Raw genomic sequence first — 22,613 nt, forward strand, 5'->3', positions numbered from 1 at the left:
GTAATTATCATTCCGTACAATGACGAACTTTTCATGTCCTCAAAGCGATGTTTTAATTTTCCCTCTTCTTTGTTCGTACACTGCAACCAGTCTAGACACACGTGACAAAATATATTTGCAGGAATAACAATGTGACCTTTGAATAAAACCACTAAACTGTTAAAAAGTTGTCAGTGGAACCAAAGTTCCGGAGAATTTGACGTAAATACGTCTATACGGAAAGGAAGTTTATATATTGGCTTTATTCTAAATATTTCCTTTATACAATTGAGATAAGTTTGATTAAGACATTGGGCAAGGCCGTGGTCTAGGCAACACGGAGTTTTCCTCCGGGGGCTTCCCCGGTTTCTCCGTGGCATCCCAACAATTACTCCATTCACACACAGAAGAAGGCAATGGCAAACCACTTCTGGATCATCTGCCAAGAACGTATATGAACAGGTCCCAGTCCGAGAAAAGGATGGAAGGATCCTGTTCATATGGACCTGTCGTCAGACAGAACACTAAATAAATAATAATAAGATGGGTCTGTGGTAGCTGAATGTAATGTAATGTAAAGTAATGTAATGAAATGTTTTATAGGTAACAACAATGCCGAGTAAATAGAAGTTCCTTAGGTAACCATTGTTGTTTATTTGTTGATAAACCATTGTTACACTTTTTCGCCGAATGACCCTTCCTTATAGACGTATTTACGTCAAAAAGACAGTCACAATAATTCAAAAACACTCCGCTCATTTCCTTAAAAGTAGCATTGTCTTTGCACGAGAGACAACGTACAGTCGCCTTAAAGGCAAAGTGTTTATTTCCAACATGTCACGTTGAGAATCCAACTGTACCCTCGTGTATAAGAAATAAAAAAATAAAGGGTTACAAAATAAATAAACCTTAAAAGTCATTACAGACAAAATGATTAAAAATAACCTCAATGGGAATCGAATCCAGGCCACTCAAAACCGTACACAAATTCGCTACCAATTAACTGCCGCTAAGACTTTACAAAACCGGAGTCGAATCCGAAAGGGGGGGAGGGGGGGTTAAAATCAAACGGGGGGCCCCCATTCTTAGTGCCGAGGTTAAAAAAATGCCTCGAGCTAAAAACTCAATCCCATACTTCTGCAAGGCGTGGCGTTTGGTTAAGCTTCAGGAACATCTGCTTTAAAACTCAGCCGTCCATCTTAAAACAAGTTTTGTTTCGACACAGATTTAAAACGAGTAACAGGTTGTAGGCACACACAAACTCAAATGCTCTCTACAACACCATGTTAATATTCTTCAGCACATAAATATCCGAAACAAAAACATTATAAATCTTAATGGCTGTCTTCTGGGTGTAGTCTGGTGAGGTGTCCTTGCCACCTCCATCATCAGGGCGATCAAGGACCTCTACAACGTTGGTAAAACGTCAATCAGACCACATGGTGCTATAACCCAGAATACAGCCATCTTCGTACTCATCTCAAATCCTACATTATACGCGTTATAATTTATAACAATACCAAATTTCAGATGACAAAGTATTACGATCAGCCTATCGTCACAAACAGAAAGATCAAACACATTTATTACGCCATATACAAACAACATTATTTATTTTATTTATTTAGTGTTCTGTCTGACGACAGGTCCATATGAACAGGATCCTTCCATCCTTTTCTCGGACTGGGACCTGTTCATATACGTTCTTGGCAGATGATCCAGAAGTGGTTTGCCATTGCCTTCTTCTGTGTGTGAGTGGAGTAATTGTTGGGATGCCACGGAGGAAAACTCCGTGTTGCCTAGACCACGGCCTTGCCCAACACAAGTTATAAATTCGGGCACCGCCGGGAATCGAACCCGAGACCCCAGGATTACAAGGCCAGCGTTCTAACCGCTAGACCACCTCATCTTATTATTATTTAGTGTTTTGTCTGAGGACAGGTCCATATGAACAGGATCCTTCCATCCTTTTCTCGGACTGGGACCTGTTCGTATACGTTCTTGGCAGATGATCCAGAAGTGGTTTGCCATTGCCTTCTTCTGTGTGTGAATGGAGTAATTGTTGGGATGCCACGGAGGAAAACTCCGTGTTGCCTAGACCACGGCCTTGCCCAACACAAGTTATAAATTCGGGCACCGCCGGGAATCGAACCCGAGACCCCAGGATTACAAGGCCAGCGTTCTAACCGCTAGACCACCGTGGCATTAACAAAATATAAATTCCGAAACATCTAAGTCCGGGGGCTCCACGCACACGACAACCCACCTTCAAGTACATTCGTAATTATTTCTGATCGATATTACAAACACTACGAAAATGTCACAACCTAAAACACAACAGAACCGTAATTGGCCAACATAATCCTTTGTACGTCTACAAGTTTCCACGAGCAGGTGAAGGGCTGACACGAGTCGAAACACCTGCCATATCAAGGAATGCTTCATTTCACCGTACAAAGGGGCATCTGTATTTGTCCGCCCTTAATCCGCATCCTGTTTAATTTAACAATCATTTCATTCCACTTCCTAAGAAATTCAGGAAACAGACTTGTTATAATTTCAGACGTAAACAATGACTGGTAATTTAAGATAAAATAAATAATTTCTGAGCCCTCATTCATCTTTGTAACTAAGTTATTTTTAACTAAGTTTACATTGAGAACAAAGCAGATACTTAAAAAAACGAGAAGATACAACTCTTCAAAAAAAAAAAAAAGGGGGGCGCGGGAGGTGGGGGGGAAGCGTGTATCCCATTCATCACGACAGCCAGAGGCCGATAATTACTGGTTAAACACAGAGTCCCTATTATAGAACCCTAAAGATAATTTCCGTCTTGTATTTCCGGACTTTCATCTTTAACGACTTGAGTTTAATTTCGGAGAATCAAGCATCCGAGTAACAAGTACACGTAAGAACGCCAATCAAACATATCTATGGCTTCTTTCTTTATTTAGTCTTAATAATTACATCATAAAACGCGAATCTACTGGGAGAAAAAAAAGGTAGACTATGTTCTTCTGTAACGAAATGTATTCCTGTTGGTAATTACCAGCGTTAAATTCGTTTCGATAATTAACTGAGGAACAGACCCATCTAGTGTCGAGGTCAGGAATGAGTAGGAGCTATACGGGCTCTCCCCCCAAGCGCCTACATGGCGTATAGTGGGACAGCTTTACTTTATAGACCCATAAACTGTTTCCATTACCCAAAAATTTGGTATAGTGACTGTCTATTGGCTTTAATTACAACAACTGATAATCTGACACCAAACTATTTCGTTAATCAAATATCCATTCCAAGTTTAAAAATTAAAATTTGAATTTTCACGCGATAAAACTCGCTTTCGTCTGTCAATGAATGTAGTTTTACGTCAGGAACACGTTTTTATCATCATATGACCGTCAGAAGCCATGAAAAGTTCGTGTTCTTTGACGTAATGTAAACTACAGGCAAGTTCTGTCGTTTGAGGAAAAATCTGACGACAATTTAAGCAGCAGCTAAGTTAGTCTGCAAAAGATAAGCGACATTTGATGGTGTTATCATGCTTTCACTTTACACTGGAACTGATAACAGAGGAAAAAAGACAACCCAACTTATTTTAATCCACATTACGAACGGTTTAACTCTTCATTAAATATTATCAGGATTATCGAAAGAAAAGGGGGTGGGATTGGCGGACACGTAGCGCGCATGGGGGAGATGAGAATAGCGTATACAATCTTTGTTAAAAGGCCTGGATAAAGCAATGCGGGCGAGGATAATATTAAAATAGATCTTACGAAAACAGTATGGGGTGGGAATTGGTTTCAAAGCTCTTGTTAACATGGTAATGAACCTTCTAGTTCCATAAAAGGCGTGTTGCATGAGTTTGTTAAGTAAAAGTGTTTTCGGGAGTTTAACGAATCTGTGATAAAACAAAGTCAACAGAGAAATTTCAGGATCATTGTAAACTGAGGTTTGAATACGACGTAATAATATGTCATTATAAAATTTTTTTCCCCGAAAAAGACACGTGACTTGTTCATATATTCTGAACATAAGCAACGTAAAAAACACAAGATGACTCACGAAAACGTGGCACGGCCATAAATACATATCAAAAACCATCGATGGTAAATGCTAAATGCTTTATAACTTGCCAATATCAAATTTATTATAAATATTCGCGATACACCTCAAACCTTACAACACCCATTTATACACCAGCGATGAATTTTTAAGCTTACGTGACTTCTAGGCATTAATTACGTGCGCGTTGCTACAAAGCCTGACAGGCTTATTACGAACACATGAACAATTTTAACAGGTACTAATTATATTTTATAGCCTACATCTTAAAGACATTTCAGGTTAATTTCCTTATCACGTTGCTATTATTTATTTATTTAGTGTTCTGTCTGACGACAGGTCCATATGAACAGGATCCTTCCATCCTTTTCTCGGACTGGGACCTGTTCATATACGTTCTTGGCAGATGATCCAGAAGTGGTTTGCCATTGCCTTCTTCTGTGTGTGAATGGAGTAATTGTTGGGATGCCACGGAGAAACCGGAGAAGCCCCCGGAGGAAAACTCCGTGTTGCCTAGACCACGGCCTTACCCAACACAAGTTATAAATTCGGGCACCGCCGGGAATCGAACCCGAGAACCCAGGATTACAAGGCCAGCGTTCTAACCGCTAGACCACCTCATCTTATTATTATTTAGTGTTCTGTCTGACGACAGGTCCATATGAACAGGATCCTTCCATCCTTTTCTCGGACTGGGACCTGTTCATATACGTTCTTGGCAGATGATCCAGAAGTGGTTTGCCATTGCCTTCTTCTGTGTGTGAATGGAGTAATTGTTGGGATGCCACGGAGAAACCGGGGAAGCCCCCGGAGGAAAACTCCGTGTTGCCTAGACCACGGCCTTGCCCAACACAAGTTATAAATTCGGGCACCGCCGGGAATCGAACCCGAGAACCCAGAATTACAAGGCCAGCGTTCTAACCGCTAGACCACCGTGACGGTCATCACGTTGCTAAAGCGTTAAAATTCATAACGCTCTGCGTTTCAACATTGTAACATACAAAATGAAAAATAATACATCAAAATTAAGGCAACGAGATTAAAAATGACGGATCTTTCAAATATATATATATATATATATATATATATATATATATAGTTAAGTACCTTTTACTTTAATTGCATTTAACAGTAGAGGCTGTACACCTTTCCCACCAGTTCGTACCCCCCCTCTTCGGGTTAAAAACTTAACAAAACAGTTTCATTCTCACGGATACGTCGACATGACTTCGGGTCGGAAAATGTTATACGGAACAAAGGCGGGAAATAAAATCCTTCACAAAGCCTCCAGCTTCAGTTTTGCAGTAGGGTTACTACGAACACGAGCAGAGCTCAAATAAAAGCTACAAAGACCACACGGGGTCAGCGAAACTGAAGATGTAAATTGAGTGCAAAATGCATTAACAGGAAATAATCTCCTGTTCACACAAAATACCTAACATCACAGCATTCACGGGGATGGGTAACCTGGAGGTTAATTATCAGAGTGAAAATCTACGAACACCCGAGTAGTTAATTGAATAAAAATTTCCTTGGATATTATCCATCGTCTAGTAAATATAAAACGTAAAAACGACCAGTCCCACTAGATAGAGCTAATTAGCTCTATCTAGTGGGCCCAACTGTGTAGGAACCTGAAGACGGAGATAGAGTCCCATCTCCGAAACGTCGTTTTTACGTTTTATATTTACTAGACGATGGATAATATCCAAGGAAATTTTTATTCAATTGACTCTTCACCATCGTCAAGAAGTTTTAGATTTGATACCCGAGTAGTTATTATAATTTATTCAGCCCCATTTCGATTCATCGATCAAAGCGGCCGAGTCATTGATTTTCGGAAAGGTTTATGCTCGATTCTTGGTCCCAAGCATTTTATTCCGATTCATAAGAGCTTTTACTCAGTCCCTCCAAATACCGACATAGGACCCTCTCCAATCCATCATCGCCCAAAGTCACCCTACGATTTAACGCCACATATACGAAGCTCGCATCTGCGAACAAAGCCGCAATTTATATCGCACTCCGTTCGATATATTTTAATCGATCACTCGAATTACACATTCCTTGCTTATATCGCACTTCGTTCGATATTTCTTAATCGATCACTCGAATTACACATTCCTTGCTTATATCGCACTTCGTTCGATATTTCTTAATCGATCACTCGAATTACACATTCCTTGCTTATATCGCACTTCGTTCGATATTTCTTAATCGATCACTCGAATTACACATTCCTTGCTTATATCGCACTTCGTTCGATATTTCTTAATCGATCACTCGAATTACACATTCCTTGCTTATATCGCACTTCGTTCGATATTTCTTAATCGATCACTCGAATTACACATTCCTTGCTTAGTTCATTCTTCCAATCGAACAAGATCACCTGCCAACATGATATTATTCATAAAATAAGAAGAGTTGTGTTCCTTTTTCTGCCTATCATCTCCAACGAATGCTAATCTGACGTCTTACTAAACAAGGTCTATAAAAGTTCTCGTCGTCAACACAGTGAACCTCAGGGTTCAAGTTAGAATAAATTCGAAATAAAAAAGTTCCAAAGGCTAAACACAATGAATACCAATTACTACGCCATAAAAAAATTCATACATCACCCTGATTAAGGAGGCATTAACCTCTAAAACCTCGGTCACTGTCTACTAGACTACAAAACAAAACATCCCAAAGTACATATATTATTTTTATCTCTTTGTCTATGCAAATTGTATACGATACAGAATAAAATGGTTGTCCCTTTGTTTATCGATTCTAACTTTCAAAAAAAAAAAACATTTCCGGGGGGGAAAAACACAGATCCCAAAATTACGTCCTATAGTCTGGGGAGATACTGTATATTTCTTGTAATAGTTACGTCATTTTACATTCTACACAGAATCGTAACAAAACCTGCGAATATTAAAACCACACATAAAACTACACACGGCCTTACACAGAACTCATCTAGTGTAATTCCTAGTAGTCATGTTGGTACTACTGGTGGGAAGAATTAAAACGTAAGAAGTTAATGTGACTTCCAGAGTTACGATACGCAGTTTTTTTTAAAAAAATTAGTTTCTTGTTACACAAATACTCTATATTGTAGTGTTGCTAACAGTGTAACCGCAGAATAATACACTGGCCAAGTTGAGTCACTTCACGTATTTAAAGTCACAGTTCTTGACGTCACCTAGGTCAGTGCTTCCAAAATTATACCCACAGAACTATTTTGGAAGGGGAAGGGGGGGGGAAACTCAAACTCTGGCAACCACAAAATAAAATAAAAATTTTCAGACACAAACCTGACAGAGGAAAGAAGTTTGTGAATGTTAAACACGTGCAGGTACACCGTAAATTAAAATATTTCTTTCTGTGGCGTATCTGGCTGATAAATTTTCTATTTCTCTCGCAGAAAATTCTACCAGTCTTGGAAATAACCCTGTAAGCGAACATTCCATCCTGTAAAAGTAAATCTGTCCAGCTACACGTCATGTAGGCGTTGGGGAGTGGGTGCAGGTCGTATATCTCCTACTCATTCTTAACCTAAGCATTAGATTAGGGTGAGTGGTCAGCGTCAGGCCCCGTACAGCTTTACCCCCACGAAAATATAGCTTTTAATTTTCTTTTTGGGTACAATATTTATTGAATCTTGCGTTATTGAATCTGCAAATTATTTTTATCAAGTTCTACAAACAACTGTAAAGCAGATAACAAAATAGTCTTTATTTTAGTGCTTCATTATCATTTTGACCATTTTAGAACCAGCTATATTCAAGGTTTTTTATGGATGTTATTAATTTCATTTACAAAAATACTTTAAACTTCGACACGATTTAAAACTGACTGAAAAAAAATATATAAATTCAAGCAAAGTAACTTATCTTATAAACATAGATTTAGGAGTAAAACGTAAGTTAAATCAAGAATATATCAAACTCAGATTAAGGTATATTATTAACACAGACGTACACATTTTCTTGCATAAGAATCAATATAACACCAACGCAATTTACATTAAATCTGTATTTAATTAATGTTTACAAATGCTGATTCGAGTACAACATCTACTTATCTGGGAATATTTTTTGTGAAAATTAAAGCAACAAAGATGCCTTATCTTTTACCGAATTAATGAAACCCTCTTATCTCCGTACAATTATAACTTTTGGTATGGATTTTTGCGTCGTGTAGTCTTGTAGAAGTTTACCGACGTTTCAGAGGTCCTTACTGCCTCCATCATCAGGGCGATGAATAACATCAGTATAAACTTCTACCAGGTTACACGGCGCAAAAACCCAGAAGAACGCCATCTTACGACACACCGCAGTGAAAACCTCAAATCCCACTTCATACACGTCTAATCACTTAAAAAAACAAATGCCACTCACAAAGCTTATCTCTTTGCTTCGTTACAGTTTGCAGTCCGTTTAACGCTGACATCACCCACATTATTTTTAGTTTGAAGTCACTTCCTAGCTCTGCGACAGTTAAAGCGCTTGTTCTGTCCTCGTTACGTAAAGTTTTCATGCTAGAAACGAATTCTAAGCTGAAGATATCCGTCTTCTGGGTTATTGCGCTGTGTAGTCTGGTCGATGTTAACCAACGTTTCAGAGGTCATACTGCCTCCGTCATCAGGGCGTCATCGCCCTGATGACGGAGGCAGTATGACCTCTGAAACGTTGGTTAACATCGACCAGACTACACAGCGCAATAACCCAGAAGACGGATATCTTCATACTCACCGCTGTGAGAACCTCAAGTCTTACGAATTCTAAGCTATTAAACGCTATATAAAATGTGGGTACCAGGGAACATTTTCTGAGGTTAAAGTCGACCGGAACTACAATTACGTACAGGTGGCAACTCTGGTTCCGGTAGGAAAATCTTGGAGAGTTCCAACCTCCTCATGTGTGTGCCTATTTCTCACCACTTACTATTCGTCCTTGAACACAAACATTTTTGCTGCGTCATTACTTACGAGGTTTTCCTTTGATTTTCAAACAATATATCCCAGACCCTAAACCAGCAACTAAAAACGTCTTTACGTCTGACAACAACGAAACAGATTCAGGTAAAAAAAATCAAACCTTCCACCCTACGCTACCTGACCAAGTAACAAGGAATTTATCATTTTACACCTGACAACGGTTTCTCCAAATAATTTTCTCAACGTTTCACAGACTTCGATCGTCATCATCTATAATTAAATTTCTATTCCTTCATTTAACATGGAATTTATATTTCGGGTCACGTTCAATCAAAAAATTATTATTAAATTAATTAACTCGTACATTTCTTTAAACCGATCTGTGGACATCGCCATAAGAAACGTGGGATCATCATCATTAATAAATCCAATCACTCAACATTAAACTTTGAAGAGAATGTTTACCGTCATGTAGACATAATTCATACTAATAAACCTTGTAATAATAATTCCAGAACCCAATGATATACCAACAGAATAAGATAATTCTACATGTGGCCTTAATTCTTATAAAGGAAAAAAAATTGTCTACGCTGTCATTACGCAGCTGTCGGGAGTTCAAGATACAATAATTAAAATAAACAAAAAAATACTGCAGTATTAAATTATGGGAGTACTCGAATTTCACATTAAACAACAAAATGATTCTTTGCTACTGATTTCTCTTTCTCATTGCGCACGCACGTGTGTGTGTAATAAATTATATAATACGATAAGCAGAGCCACGCGACAGCTAAATATGCTACCAAACTACTATTTTTATACAATCATTCACACAGAATTCGAAGTCATATAGAAATACAAATTACATAAAAAAAACCTAAATCTAAAGCACCCCTATTATCACCGTGAGATTATGGATAAAGTACGCATTAGTACTCTTAAAAATTATTTTTATATCGATTTTCCTCATTTATTTACACCGGCATACATTTAAATGTTCACACAAAACTAAAAACTTCAATGAAGAGATCATAAAGTATAACATTTTCGTTATATACACACTCGATAAAATTGGTTAAATGTTTATTCCCAAAGCAACTACGATTTCTTTAAAAATAATTCTTCATTCAGCGTATGAGTTATCTACCCCCGCAGTTAAAACGACCTGATGTTTAAGCATCCGTCTAAAATCGATATTAAAATCGAGAACTTCACATCGATTCCCCCTGTATGATTATGGAGTAGCGTGTGCTTAGACAAGGGAAAAACCTGTTCTTTATCTTCATGGCAGTTAAAGTAAACCTTTATTTCGTCTTAAACAAACAAATTCAACAGAAAACAAAACCATAATATAATTTTACAAACATCTGAAAGTTTAATTATATAGTTACTAGCCAATCGAGTTTCAAAGGAAATAAAAACAAAACTGTCTTGAATCCCAAGCAAATCATGCCGAGGGTATAATTAACGTAATAAATAAGTCATGGCTATCGCAAAATTCGTGGTGAAATAATTAACAGAGGAATAACTCCCTTACAACAAGAATCTTCTCTGAAGTCACCTGGGATAGAAACCGGGTATCCGTGGTAAGAAACCAGTGTCTAACCTCATGAACGATGGCAAAGCATTTCAAATTAAATGATTCAAAAAATTATAAAGACGAGATTAGATAATAAATTTGCAAACAGAAAGACGTCACTTAAATTAAACCAATTTCGAAACCTCCTGCCGTGTGGAGATATCACTACTCAAATCGATACCAAGGATCGACTAGCTCGGGTTAGTACCAATTCACTCCAATTCCGCCTCTGCAGGGCAGACCCCGACGGGCAAACAAAATGTTAAAAAGGAAAACAGCAGACAAACGACAATTTTCTTCCGAGTTTCATTTCTCTCTCGCTACTTAATTAAACATCACAAATTGAACATGTATGGCGGGATGTGGGGCAAAGTTCCAAGCATTCTTGACCTCAGTAGCCGAGTGCGTGAGGTCAGCTACGCCCTAGTCGCTTTGCCACGGGGAAAGAAGCTCCAAGCACACGATACACATACAGATTAAGGTAAGAAACTATACTGTAATACGCTTTATTTTAAATCCAAGACTCCACCATTCTGAAGTCACCCACTCACTCTACGGTGCAGAAAATTCTTTGAAAAGTCGATTGTATATTGAGGGCTAGGTTTATAGGGACCGGACAATAAACGGAGTAGCATCATCCTAGCAGATCCCTATAAACCTAGCCCTGATGATGGAGGCAGCAAGGACCTCTGAAACGTTGGTTAACATCGACCAGACTACACAGCGCAACAACCCAGAAGACAGAAATCTTCAGACTCACCGCTGTAAAAACCTCAATTATGCGAAGTTCCACGTAAAGAGCTAAAAATATTTATTCTTTAACCGATGGTCTAGTTAACAGGAACCTACTGTATTTAAATTATCGCCCAACAGATTAATATTAATCGACACAGACCAAAGTCGATGTGTCCCATTCAATTCCAAACCGCCGTGATTTTTTCGAACTTTCTTGATGGCAACTTCTAAGGCACAATTGAAAAGCAGCGTCGATAAAGCATCTCCCTGTTTCAGGCCATTCTCAACAGGAAAGCAAAATATTGTAAACAGCTTCTCTTTTAACTGAGTCACAGGCTTTCCTGAAGTCTATAAATATAGTTGATGGACTGTTCCATTGTACTCCCACACTTTCTCTGGTATCTGGCGAATGTACAAAATTTGATCAGCTGTAGATCTTACGTAATCTAAAGAACCATCATTCTGAAGCATCTTAAATAAAACAGAAAATGTCACACAAATCTGTAATCTGTTAGGACGAATTGCAACATTTTAGATAAATCTCAGAAACTGCCAAGACGAGACAAATTTTCTGCCCCGATCCCCTCATGTCGTCACAACCGATAATTCTGCTAAACTGTGGGTATATTCAAAAATGCTAATGAAAAAACCAACAATTCATGCATACTTCAGGGAGAAAAATTGGAAGTTGTTTAGACACTGTTCGGTGTGTGTGTAAATATTTGCATAACCAAAAATGAACGCAACCTTGGTGACTATTCTTTGGTCTAACCCACTGCCATGCACTTCACTGTAGAACCTTCTAAACACACCGAGAAGGTAATTCAAAATCCATGTTCTGACTATCCCGAACCTGTGATCGTCGTTATTAAAGACAGCGTCTGCAATCTTATGATCAGATTACGTCTTTATTTGGTCTATGGCGAGTCTGAATCCAACTTTGGACGTGGGTTCCGTATGCTACCTACCGCCTGTCGTTCAAACTATAGCAATTCGAACCGAGTAACAATGGAAAATTCCCAGAGCTGGAGGTAACTCGATTCATAATGAGAAATCTATTCTAACAATCGAAAGAGAACATTCTACATACAAATTTTAAAGTCATTGTTGAACCACAAAATAAAATAACTCGTAAGATGATTGATTATTAATTGAATTTCACAGAGTACGCGACGCTGAACGAGTGGGCGATTCCTGAATAAATTGTGAAGGATATGAACGCAACAGTCTGTGGCACATCCCAGCATGGCTTGGGCAACTGAGAAAATCCACGAAACCTCAGTAACGACACCGGTGTGCGGCTCGAGTTTCGAATCCAGGATCTTCTGAATACGTAGCACCGCTCAATCGCGATGTCGGGTGGAATTACTATGTTTATTCCGTTACCTTGAGACGCCATATCAACTTCAGAAGATTAAAAAGTCAAATGACATACCACGATACGTCGTACTGAGGAAAATTACGAAAACTCTAATTCAGAATAGCCGGTTCGTAACTGGGTTTCTAACCGAGGGCCTTCGAAATTACCATTGTGCCACCGGGCTCAGTTAGTGTAATCTTCACATCAGTAAACACGCAATAAAATGAAGTTCCCTCGACATAATCTCCCAGTCACGCCCATCATTGCTTTTTTGTAGGCAATGCATGAGTTGAATGGAGTTTCACGGTCGAGAGCTATAACTGGTCAGTAGTTTGCACTGAAATGCGCAGTTCCGCATTTTGTAATCACAACGGCATTTGACTAATCAACATTCATATTTAATTTATTATTACCCTTGACAAACGCAACTAATTCCATTCCTATGCTTTTATTATAACCAAATTCACTTAAATAATATTTTATTAAAAGAACTAAAATAGAATCCAACCACCATACTGTTACTCCGTACTACACCAGAAAAGTATGCAATATATAATTCCACGACACATATTTTTAAAAATTGTGCACAGCGAGTCTAACTTGCAACTACAAAGGCCCCTGTATGGTTTTCTTAGGTACAACATGGTTAATGGCGACAGGGTAAAATGCCACCTGTCCCACCCTTCGTTACCTCCACCCTAACAAGCCTACACAAACATATCGATGCAAGACTGGACCTGTTGAAACCACTCGCACATCAAATTTCCTACTGCAAAAATATGGAAAATAGTCTTAACGTCGCAAATTTAACTACAATTTCATACAATCATTCACTTGTGCTAAAGGGCGCTGTGCCCCACAGTTTACAAAACAATGTAGTATAAAAATAAGCATCTTTAACCATATATCAACTAACCTGTAAGTGAATGGGTACTTTCTTCACAGGAGTGCTCATGATTCACACGTTGAAATACCAATATAAAACGATAAAGTTTAAACACAGCTCTTCAAGTTGTTGTGCGTGTTCGTTTCAAATGTACATTCCGTCAACATTCAAGTATATACACTCACAAAAACTTCACTACCATCCACTTGGAATAACAGAAAATACGTAAAGAACGGTTTTAGACTATTCAAATTCAAATACACTACCACAACCAGACAACAGACTGTCACGCATCCGGCAAAACCTGAATACTGATCGGCACTGAACTAATGGCGTCTTCTCGTCGCGAGATGGCTCTGGTGCGGCCATGCGCATGCACAGTTCAAACAGGTTACACGGAAAGATACCTTCCACATCAAAGTACATGATACTAACGTAAGAATACATAGTACGTCGTCGCCGATATTTTGCAAATTACACAAAATTAAACCAAACTGCATCACACGGCAATTTAAATCGTCCTGTGTATTCTAATAACATCAACCGAAGCCATATAAGATAACAGATGACGGTGTTCTCGAATGTTGCGCCATGTCTTCATCATCAGGGCGAACAATTTACATTGTTTAGAACAGGGGTGGCCAACCCAAATGATCTTTCGGGCCACTTTGGAAATGCATCATAACTCCGCGGGCCACATATAAAATTATATATCCCCATATTAGATTTAGATACACTATAGACATTTTTTTGGAGTGAAAAATTGAAACATAATGAGTTATTATTATTGTGTTTACTATTATTCTTACATGTAAACATAGATACTATAATGAATAAAACAGGCAATATCTGTCATATATTATTATTTTAAAATCAAAGTTAATTTTTTCTCATAATTTCGACAGATACTTTTTGAATATATGGATGCACAAATAATGTATTTTTTTAATACATTGGTTTTCACTACTTTGGCCATTATAAAATAAATATATTTTGTAAAAGTGTGATGAATCTCGCGGGCCGGAAAAATGTTCAAGGCGGGCCACATGCGGCCCGCGGCCCGGCCACCCCTGGTTTAGAATATTGCAATAATATTCTACTGAAAAATCTGTCTCCTGCCCAACGATGAATGGACGAAGTCATATAGAATTTCAATTCATGTTGAGTATTTAAGGGCGATTGGATTTTGAAGCAAAGACTAATTAAGATAGGCTTCTTTAGATGAGGAAAGTTTGTTGAAAGAAAGTACGAACCATTATACTCTGATAGCGTAAATACCATTTTCATTGAACGTTCCCGTCCGTCAAGCGGATGGTGATTTTCGAGAGCACCTGCCTATCACGTGACCAGATTGACTCTTCAACTGTCACACACATTTGTTTCACATTGCACCCTCTTGTATACACACGAGCTGTAATGACGTAAGAGTGTGATGAGTTGCTTAGCTTCTCAAATGTTTGTTTGTTTGTTTGTTTGTCATCAGTCTTTCGACTGGTTCGATGCGATCCTCCATTGTCGCCTATCTTGCGCCAATCTATATATTTTTCTATTTTAATTTCGAGTGTGTCAAAATGGAAGCGTGCAGAAACAAAGAAGTTTTAACAAAATTACGAGACTAAGAAATTCTACTCAGCTTCAAGACATTGCTATTATTCCAAAAAAATAAAAATAAAAAAGCAATCAGCCTGCAAAAATTGACGGAAATCTGTTTGGTAATATAAATATTAAATTTGGAAATGTAAACATTGGCCTGTAACAAATGCATGTGTTATTATCCCCATTAAAATTCCCTTGAGAAAAACTAATATTTTTTACCTGTAAAAATACCCAAATCGATTAGCATTTTGCCTCCTGCATTTCAGGGCATTTTGCCACAGTGAACAAAAGACAGTTTCAAGAAGCATCCATTAATTAAGCGAGACAGAACAATAACACAAATATTTCAGCGACGACAATAATTCGTAACAATACTCTCCCACGGTTATTTGGCGCATTTATTTTCGAACTTAATTTTCGAAAACTTTTTCCTAAGGTGTGAACCTTACATTGAAAAATTATCTTCTTTCCTAGGGTAGATTAGTACCAAACTTTTAATTTCGAAATGTTACCTCGTCGATTGGCACCTTTAGTCGTCATAAGACAGTTGCGTGAAAAATCTTGTGATAACATCTTCCGTTTCGTTCTTGTTCTGTATTTGTTACTGTTTACTTCGCAGATTCTAAATTCTAATGTGTATTTCATTTGGCACAAATTTTGTTTAAAATATAGAATAATTACAATATTCATTCAGCATCATACTATTCTTTATCAAGTAAAAATATCAAAACCTTTTTCATATTAATTTTCGGAAGTTAACTTATGGGGGGGGGGGGGGGGGAGCTGATGGCAGTATGTTATAGCGTGCTCCTATCGTAGCTGAGATAATTGTTGAATATCACTGTTAGCTGCGCACACTGCCAAGTGCTTCGATTATCAATATGGCCACCTTCAAAGCTTCCAAATAGGAGCATCATCTCCTATACAGAGGCAAAATAATTTGGTCTTGGCGAATTACGTGATGTACGTCGCATGATAAACAAAAGAAATTGTCGGAAAATAAGTTTACAGTGAAATAACGAACCTTCTATTAGGAACGTACGTCACATGTCTTCTACCTGGCTTGCTAGCCTAGCGGAGACTGAAGCATTTATCAAATCGTACGATGAGTTTTCTAGCCCCTACCCATAGATGTCAGTGCCTGTTACTTCAACCATCGAATCGCTGCTGTTCAGATGTTTATTTTAAACACATAACCTAAAAGATTTATAGCCTGTAGCTAGTTGCTGCTGTCCTCTGCCTAACGCTACATAAATGTATGCAAGGGCATAAGTAACTGACGATTTGGCTGTAGGATATTAAGCAAGTGTAAAGATACAGTGGCCTATTTAAAGATGATACACAAGCCCCAGAATTTTAATATCCTGGACCACTTGTAACAGTACCCCAACTGTCGCGTAGTAAATAGGAAGAAGATCATTGTTCATTTCCTTTATGATTACTCAGCAGTTCTGGCTTAATGTAAGTGCTCTTCATGGATGATGCTTACATCAGAATACAAAATCGGGGATTAGTACGCGGTCGAGTCTACAGACCACAACTTCGTCGGCTGTCATTTCAATCAATGAAATTTAAATGTTATTACTGATACTGCTGTGTCTTCGCCGGAAAACGCGAAAAAAAGAACCAAGCGAATTTTATAACTAAACTATTAATCAAGAACGACGAGCTGGACGGGGAATGTAGCATGCATGGAGATATGGGCAATACAAGTGCAAATGGGAGGGAAGTTTTAAAATGGATATTAAAGAAATACGTGAGATTATGGACTGCATTCAACTAGCTGAGGAGAAGACAGTGAATTTTTTGACGAGAACAGTGAAAATTATTTTCGCGAAAACACTGCTCCACAAAGTTGGTTACCTGCAGTCAGTATAGTGACTAGCTACGGGCTAGACGACTGTGGTTCGATCCCCGACGGGGGCAGAGGATTTTTCCTCTAGCCCCAGCCTCCTATCCAATGAGTACCGGGGTCCTTTCCAGGGGGCAAAGCGCGGCCGGGGCGTGACGCTGACCACTTACCCCCATCTAGTGACGAGGTTAAGAATGAGTAGGAGCTATACGGGCTCTCCCCCCAAGCGCCTATATGGCGTGTTGTGGGACAACTTTACTTTACCTTTAAATAATGAAGATGTCTGTCTTGTGTTGTTGCGTCGTGTAGTCTGGTAGAAGTTTACCGACGTTTCAGAGGTACTTGCTGCCTCCATCATCAGGCCTGTACTTACAATGGACGTTTCTCTCAGACATGCAGGACACACAAAGCCAAGACAGAGAACCACAATCATGGACTTCTTATACTGAAGACCCAGCACCATACATTACTTACCTCCCAAGGCAGAGCCTCCTCGTGAACGATCTGTTGGGCATCTACTTCCTCTGTCACAATCTCTTGACAATTATCGCCAGAGATGATGACCTGTAACAATGAATCATCTTGATAATTAAATAAAATTTTCTCCTAACCAGTTTCCACAACACCACAATGTGAACAGTTATTCAAACTTGAACAGCCATCGATAGTCGAGGTCGAGTGGTTAGCACCGAAACGTCCTGGGTTCAATTCTCCGACCAAATTCTTTTATTCCACCTTACCATTACGCGCTACATAAAAAAACAACTGAAAAAAACATCGTTACGTAAAATATGAATTAATCAACGGACGTGGAGCGACCATCACACGTCCAGCAGCGAAATTAAAAACCAACATCTGATCAGCTGGACTTTCTTATAGCCTCTGTGTTCAGACCGGCTTTGGGGCCCACCTAGCATCCTGTCAAATGGGGTCCTTTCGCGGGGGTAAAGTGTTTCGCTAACCACTCACCCCCCATCTATTGCCGAGGTTGAGAATGAGCTATACCTCGTACATAACTCAGTTTTCTTTGAGGTACGAACTGAATTCGTAAATATTATTTAAATATGCTACGTGTTTCAAAGGATACAACACAGATTAATTTATTTTGTAAACGTTTTCTGTGATACTAAGCATATTAATATTAAATACTGTATAAGTATTTTATTTTTTATTTTTTTATTTTTTGGAAATGATACAATCTACAGCAATAGACAGACGGTCACTAGGATTGTCGATTCAAATCCCATTCGAGGCGTGAGTGTTATGTTAGCGTTTTCTCTGTGACGTAACGTCCTCGTGAGGCGACGACCTCTCGTTAAGGGAATTCTACCACATGTCGAAAAATGTTCGATAAACCTAACCTAACTTTCTTCAGAGAAACTAAAGTTTGTAATTGGCTGAAATGCGTATTGTTGTGCCTTAATTGGGACCCACGTTTTTTTTAAACTTGTTAATCTTAACTGTAGTCGTCCCACCTCTGGTGTGAAGTTTGGGATAGCAACTGGAATTTTAATGACCCTGTAGTGGCAAGGATCACTCAAACTGCGTGTATTAGCTTTAAAAAGGGTCTTCATGTTAGAACAATGCATGCGTGTGTCTCCCATATGTGGAGATGGAATGTGGAACAGTCTTCCATATATGGGCATAGAATAATTTTGGCCAATCAGAAGCGATAATTTCAGGGCTGTTCCAAGGGCGCACATCATCGTGAGCGTCCTTAGAAATTCCATATAAAGCGCGAGATTATTATCTGGCGTCGGATTTTTGGGGAAATAATTGAAGGCGGAAACTGTATATCTCTGGTGGCCACGATGTGGAAACCGCGGTGATTTGCAGCTAGGGTGAGTAGAACCTATTGTCTCTCTGGTGGTGACGAGTAAGGAGTTGGTTCTGGTTCGGACACTGCATCCTTAATATTATGTAATTATATTAGTACCAGTGCGTCAAAATCATTTATTTTTAAAAAGTCGGCATATTTTAGAACTTAACCTATGTGTTTTATCTTGTTCAAGGGGAGAATTCTCTGCAGTTCATAAATTAAACAATATACACATTTAATATACAGGGTGAGTCAGAAGTATGTTTACAAACTTTGTATGCGTGTTCCTGGATCAAAAACGAGAAAAAATGTTCCTATGAACATGGGGTCGCAAATGTTTTATTTTCGAAATAATAGCTAAAAATAATTTTCATTGTATTCCTTTATTGCCAAGTATAAGGACAGAGATGTTTCTTTACAACAGATGTTCAAAGGTTTCTCCTCCATTCTCCACACATGCTCGAGCACGACGTACACATTACTGACGAATTCGTTCGTACACTCCAGGGTTTCCTCGAATCATCTGCACACGTTCCCATAGGTCGTCGTCATTGTTTATGGGTGTTGCATAAACGACGGACTTCAAGTGACCCCACGGATAAAAGTCCAATGGAGTCAGGTCCGGTGACCTCGGTGGCCATTCTACTGGGCTGAGGGTACTGTTCATTGAGATGATATCTGACGCGACGGGAGAAGTTTGCTGGAGCTCTGTCGTGCATAAACCACATTTGTTTTATTGTATTCAGTGGTACGTCTTCAAGGAGACGTGGCAAGTGTCTTCTTAAGAACCACCGATATGAAGGTCCTCTTAGACGCGATCGAAGCATGTGTGGACCAATAAGCATGTCGCCAACAATTCTTGCACAAACTTTAATTAAAAATTTTTGCTGGAAGCTTGATTCATTTTGCTTTAAAGTAAAATTCATGGAAACTTATTTTTGGCTATTATTTCGAAAATGAAACATTTGCGACCCCAAGTTCATAGGAACATTTTACCTTATTTTTGATTCTGGAACACGCACACGAAGTTTGTAAACATACTTCTGACTCACCCTGTAATAGTGTTCGGACAAATAAGTGGCAGGCCTGTTAAACATTACAATTCATAGACTTCTCAGACTAAAAAGATGTACATTTATCATGATGATAATAATAATATGTAGAAACAATATAAGGAAATAATTCTATAGATTTTCCACCTGACAGCCATACAATAAACATCGCTCGTAAGGAAAATGTTAGAATCTGATATTTACAACTCTGGCTTAAGACTTCAACACTGGTTCGAGAGAATTACCAAGAAAAGAATAAATATGTACTAATAGAAATAAATTAATACTTGGTACCAATATCAATATGTTATTGTTATCGGACGGAAGCTGGAAGTATACTCGGAAGCGATCTCGTCCAGAAATCCCACACAGAAATGGGAGTAGTTCTACAACATCAGATTCGCAAATATCATCTCACAACTGAAGTACTTTGCAACAAAAATTAAACGTTCTGTATCTCAGAACATCTGTTCGAAGAGTTCCAGGGAGGGGCAGATTTCTTTTACACTTGGGGCGTCATGACTATGTAACATCAAGCATTACGTAATGTTTTGAGCTTACTAACCATACATACGCTGTGTCTAGTGTAATTACTTTAATCAAAAGTCAATTAAAGCGGATGGACTGTTCCTCTGACAGGGTGTGAAAGGCGTAGCTTTCACTTTTTTTTTATTTCGTTGGGGGATAAATATTTCTCCCGATATACTCAACGGCAAATAAACCCCCTCCCTGGCACTGTATTTAAAAATAATTGTCAATTTTTCGTTATCTTCAATAAATATTTTTCTTCAGAAATAACAAATTACCATAATTCATGCTGAAATATACATTGTATTAAACGTGCATAAATTACTACAAAGTTACGTGTTTTTTTTCAAATTTTCTCGTGCAACAACTTGAATCTGATACATTTACCATGAAAAAGAACATTTTATGGTAAGTTTTTAAATCCAATAGTATTTTTGTCACGTGTACGTAAAGCAGGAGACGAGATAATACCTTATTTATCAAATCATTCGGAATAAAGAAGATAAATGAACTTAAATAAAACAATTGAATAAAAATTTTCTTGGATATTATCCATCGTCTAGTAAATATAAACCTGAAGACGGAGATAGAGTCCCATCTCCGAAACGTCGTTTTACGTTTTATATTTACTAGACGATGGATAATATCCAAGAAAATTTTTATTCAATTGTTTTATTTAAGTTCATTCAGGAACCTGAAGACGGAGATAGAGTCCCATCTCCGAAACGTCGTTTTACGTTTTATATTTACTAGACGATGGATAATATCCAAGAAAATTTTTATTCAATTGTTTTATTTAAGTTCATTCAGGAACCTGAAGACGGAGATAGAGTCCCATCTCCGAAACGTCGTTTTACGTTTTATATTTACTAGACGATGGATAATATCCAAGAAAATTTTTATTCAATTGTTTTATTTAAGTTCATTCAGGAACCTGAAGACGGAGATAGAGTCCCATCTCCGAAACGTCGTTTTACGTTTTATATTTACTAGACGATGGATAATATCCAAGAAAATTTTTATTCAATTGACTCTTCACCATCGTCAAGAAGTTTTAGATCTGGTTAAATAAAGCAATAACAAATTAAGAAATAATTTCGCGGACCTGATTACAAGTGGTCTCTGGCCGGATGAGACCCGCGGACCACCAGTTAACTGTCGCAGCTTTAAACTAATAACATAGGTCGAACTGGTTTCAAATGTTTCAGCGGTGGTCACAAGAAGAATGTATTTCGAGATTATTAAATATTGTTAATTAAATTTCCTGCACCTTTGAGTTAGCTATTAAGTGAAAATATACAACAGACTCAGTTAAACCTGTCAGATAATTCTGTCAACAAGTAAAGAATTTATATGCAAAAAACTGCTCATTCACAATAATTTTATGATTCAAATGTGGAAAATATTCACTGTGCTTCATTTTAAAAGGCATACATTTTCACATTTAAAATCCTGTCCAACTCCAAACGTAAATAAATTTTGTCAGAAAAAAAAATAACCACGTAAAACTGACGTAAAAGGTTACGTTTTAAATACACCAGTAAGAAATGGGTATTTAAGATACAGGAAAAATATTGAAAACAGCAGAAACGACGTTTCTATTACGTTGCAAGGCTCGATCATGAACGAAATACACAAATAATGAATCTAAGCATTCAAACAGTACGAATAAGATTAAATAATACTAAAAGAATATATAATCTTTAGTAGCTGTGCATTTCGCCACATAGAATTGTTTATTTTTTGAAATACAAAAAATATATACTGTCCTTCATTCTAATAGGACCACTTTTTTGTGCAACGCCCAAACTCTGGCTTCGGTTGTACGCTGCTCGTAGGAAGGGGCACACAATCAATACAGTGACTAGACAAGAAGACCATGTTACACGACCCGAAACTCTGGTCATTCACGGAAATGGCCTCTAGCGTAACATTACAGAGGAAGAATTATTTACAGATGCAATATACAATATACTTGTTTTTATTTATATAAAATTTACTTAAATATAACAAAATATATGAAGATATTGTAATTGCGTCATATTGTGAATATTATAACAATTATTTATTTTAATCCGTCTGATCACAATATAATTTTTATTTAAAATTTCTTATAATTAAGATAATAAAATATCATTCATGTTCCATATCGATTGATCGATTTACATTTCGGAACACTTACACAACATGTTTCGGTTTTTATAAAACCATCATCAGGTGTAAAAT

The 22,613-nt window shown here is 37.9% G+C and overlaps 1 protein-coding gene across 5 annotated transcripts in view; it reads right to left on the reverse strand.

The window, feature by feature from the left end:
- CRMP (Collapsin Response Mediator Protein) overlaps positions 1–22,613 on the reverse strand; it is a 118,376-nt gene that overhangs the window by 31,101 nt on the left and 64,662 nt on the right. For 4 of the 5 annotated variants that reach the window (XM_087354483.1, XM_087354484.1, XM_087354482.1 and 1 more), the window contains exon 4: positions 17,463–17,552. In XM_087354483.1, coding sequence (XP_087210609.1) covers positions 17,463–17,552 — 90 coding nt within the window. Of the gene's footprint in view, positions 1–13,570; positions 13,873–17,462; positions 17,553–22,613 lie in introns of those variants that run through there. The other variant, XM_022066751.2, reaches the window with a different exon arrangement.

Source organism: Zootermopsis nevadensis, unplaced genomic scaffold (genome assembly GCF_977971745.1).
Source record: "Zootermopsis nevadensis isolate Lab colony 2312 unplaced genomic scaffold, Znev_1.0 Znev_ptg000023l, whole genome shotgun sequence".
In the NCBI taxonomy this organism is placed as follows: domain Eukaryota; kingdom Metazoa; phylum Arthropoda; class Insecta; order Blattodea; family Termopsidae; genus Zootermopsis; species Zootermopsis nevadensis.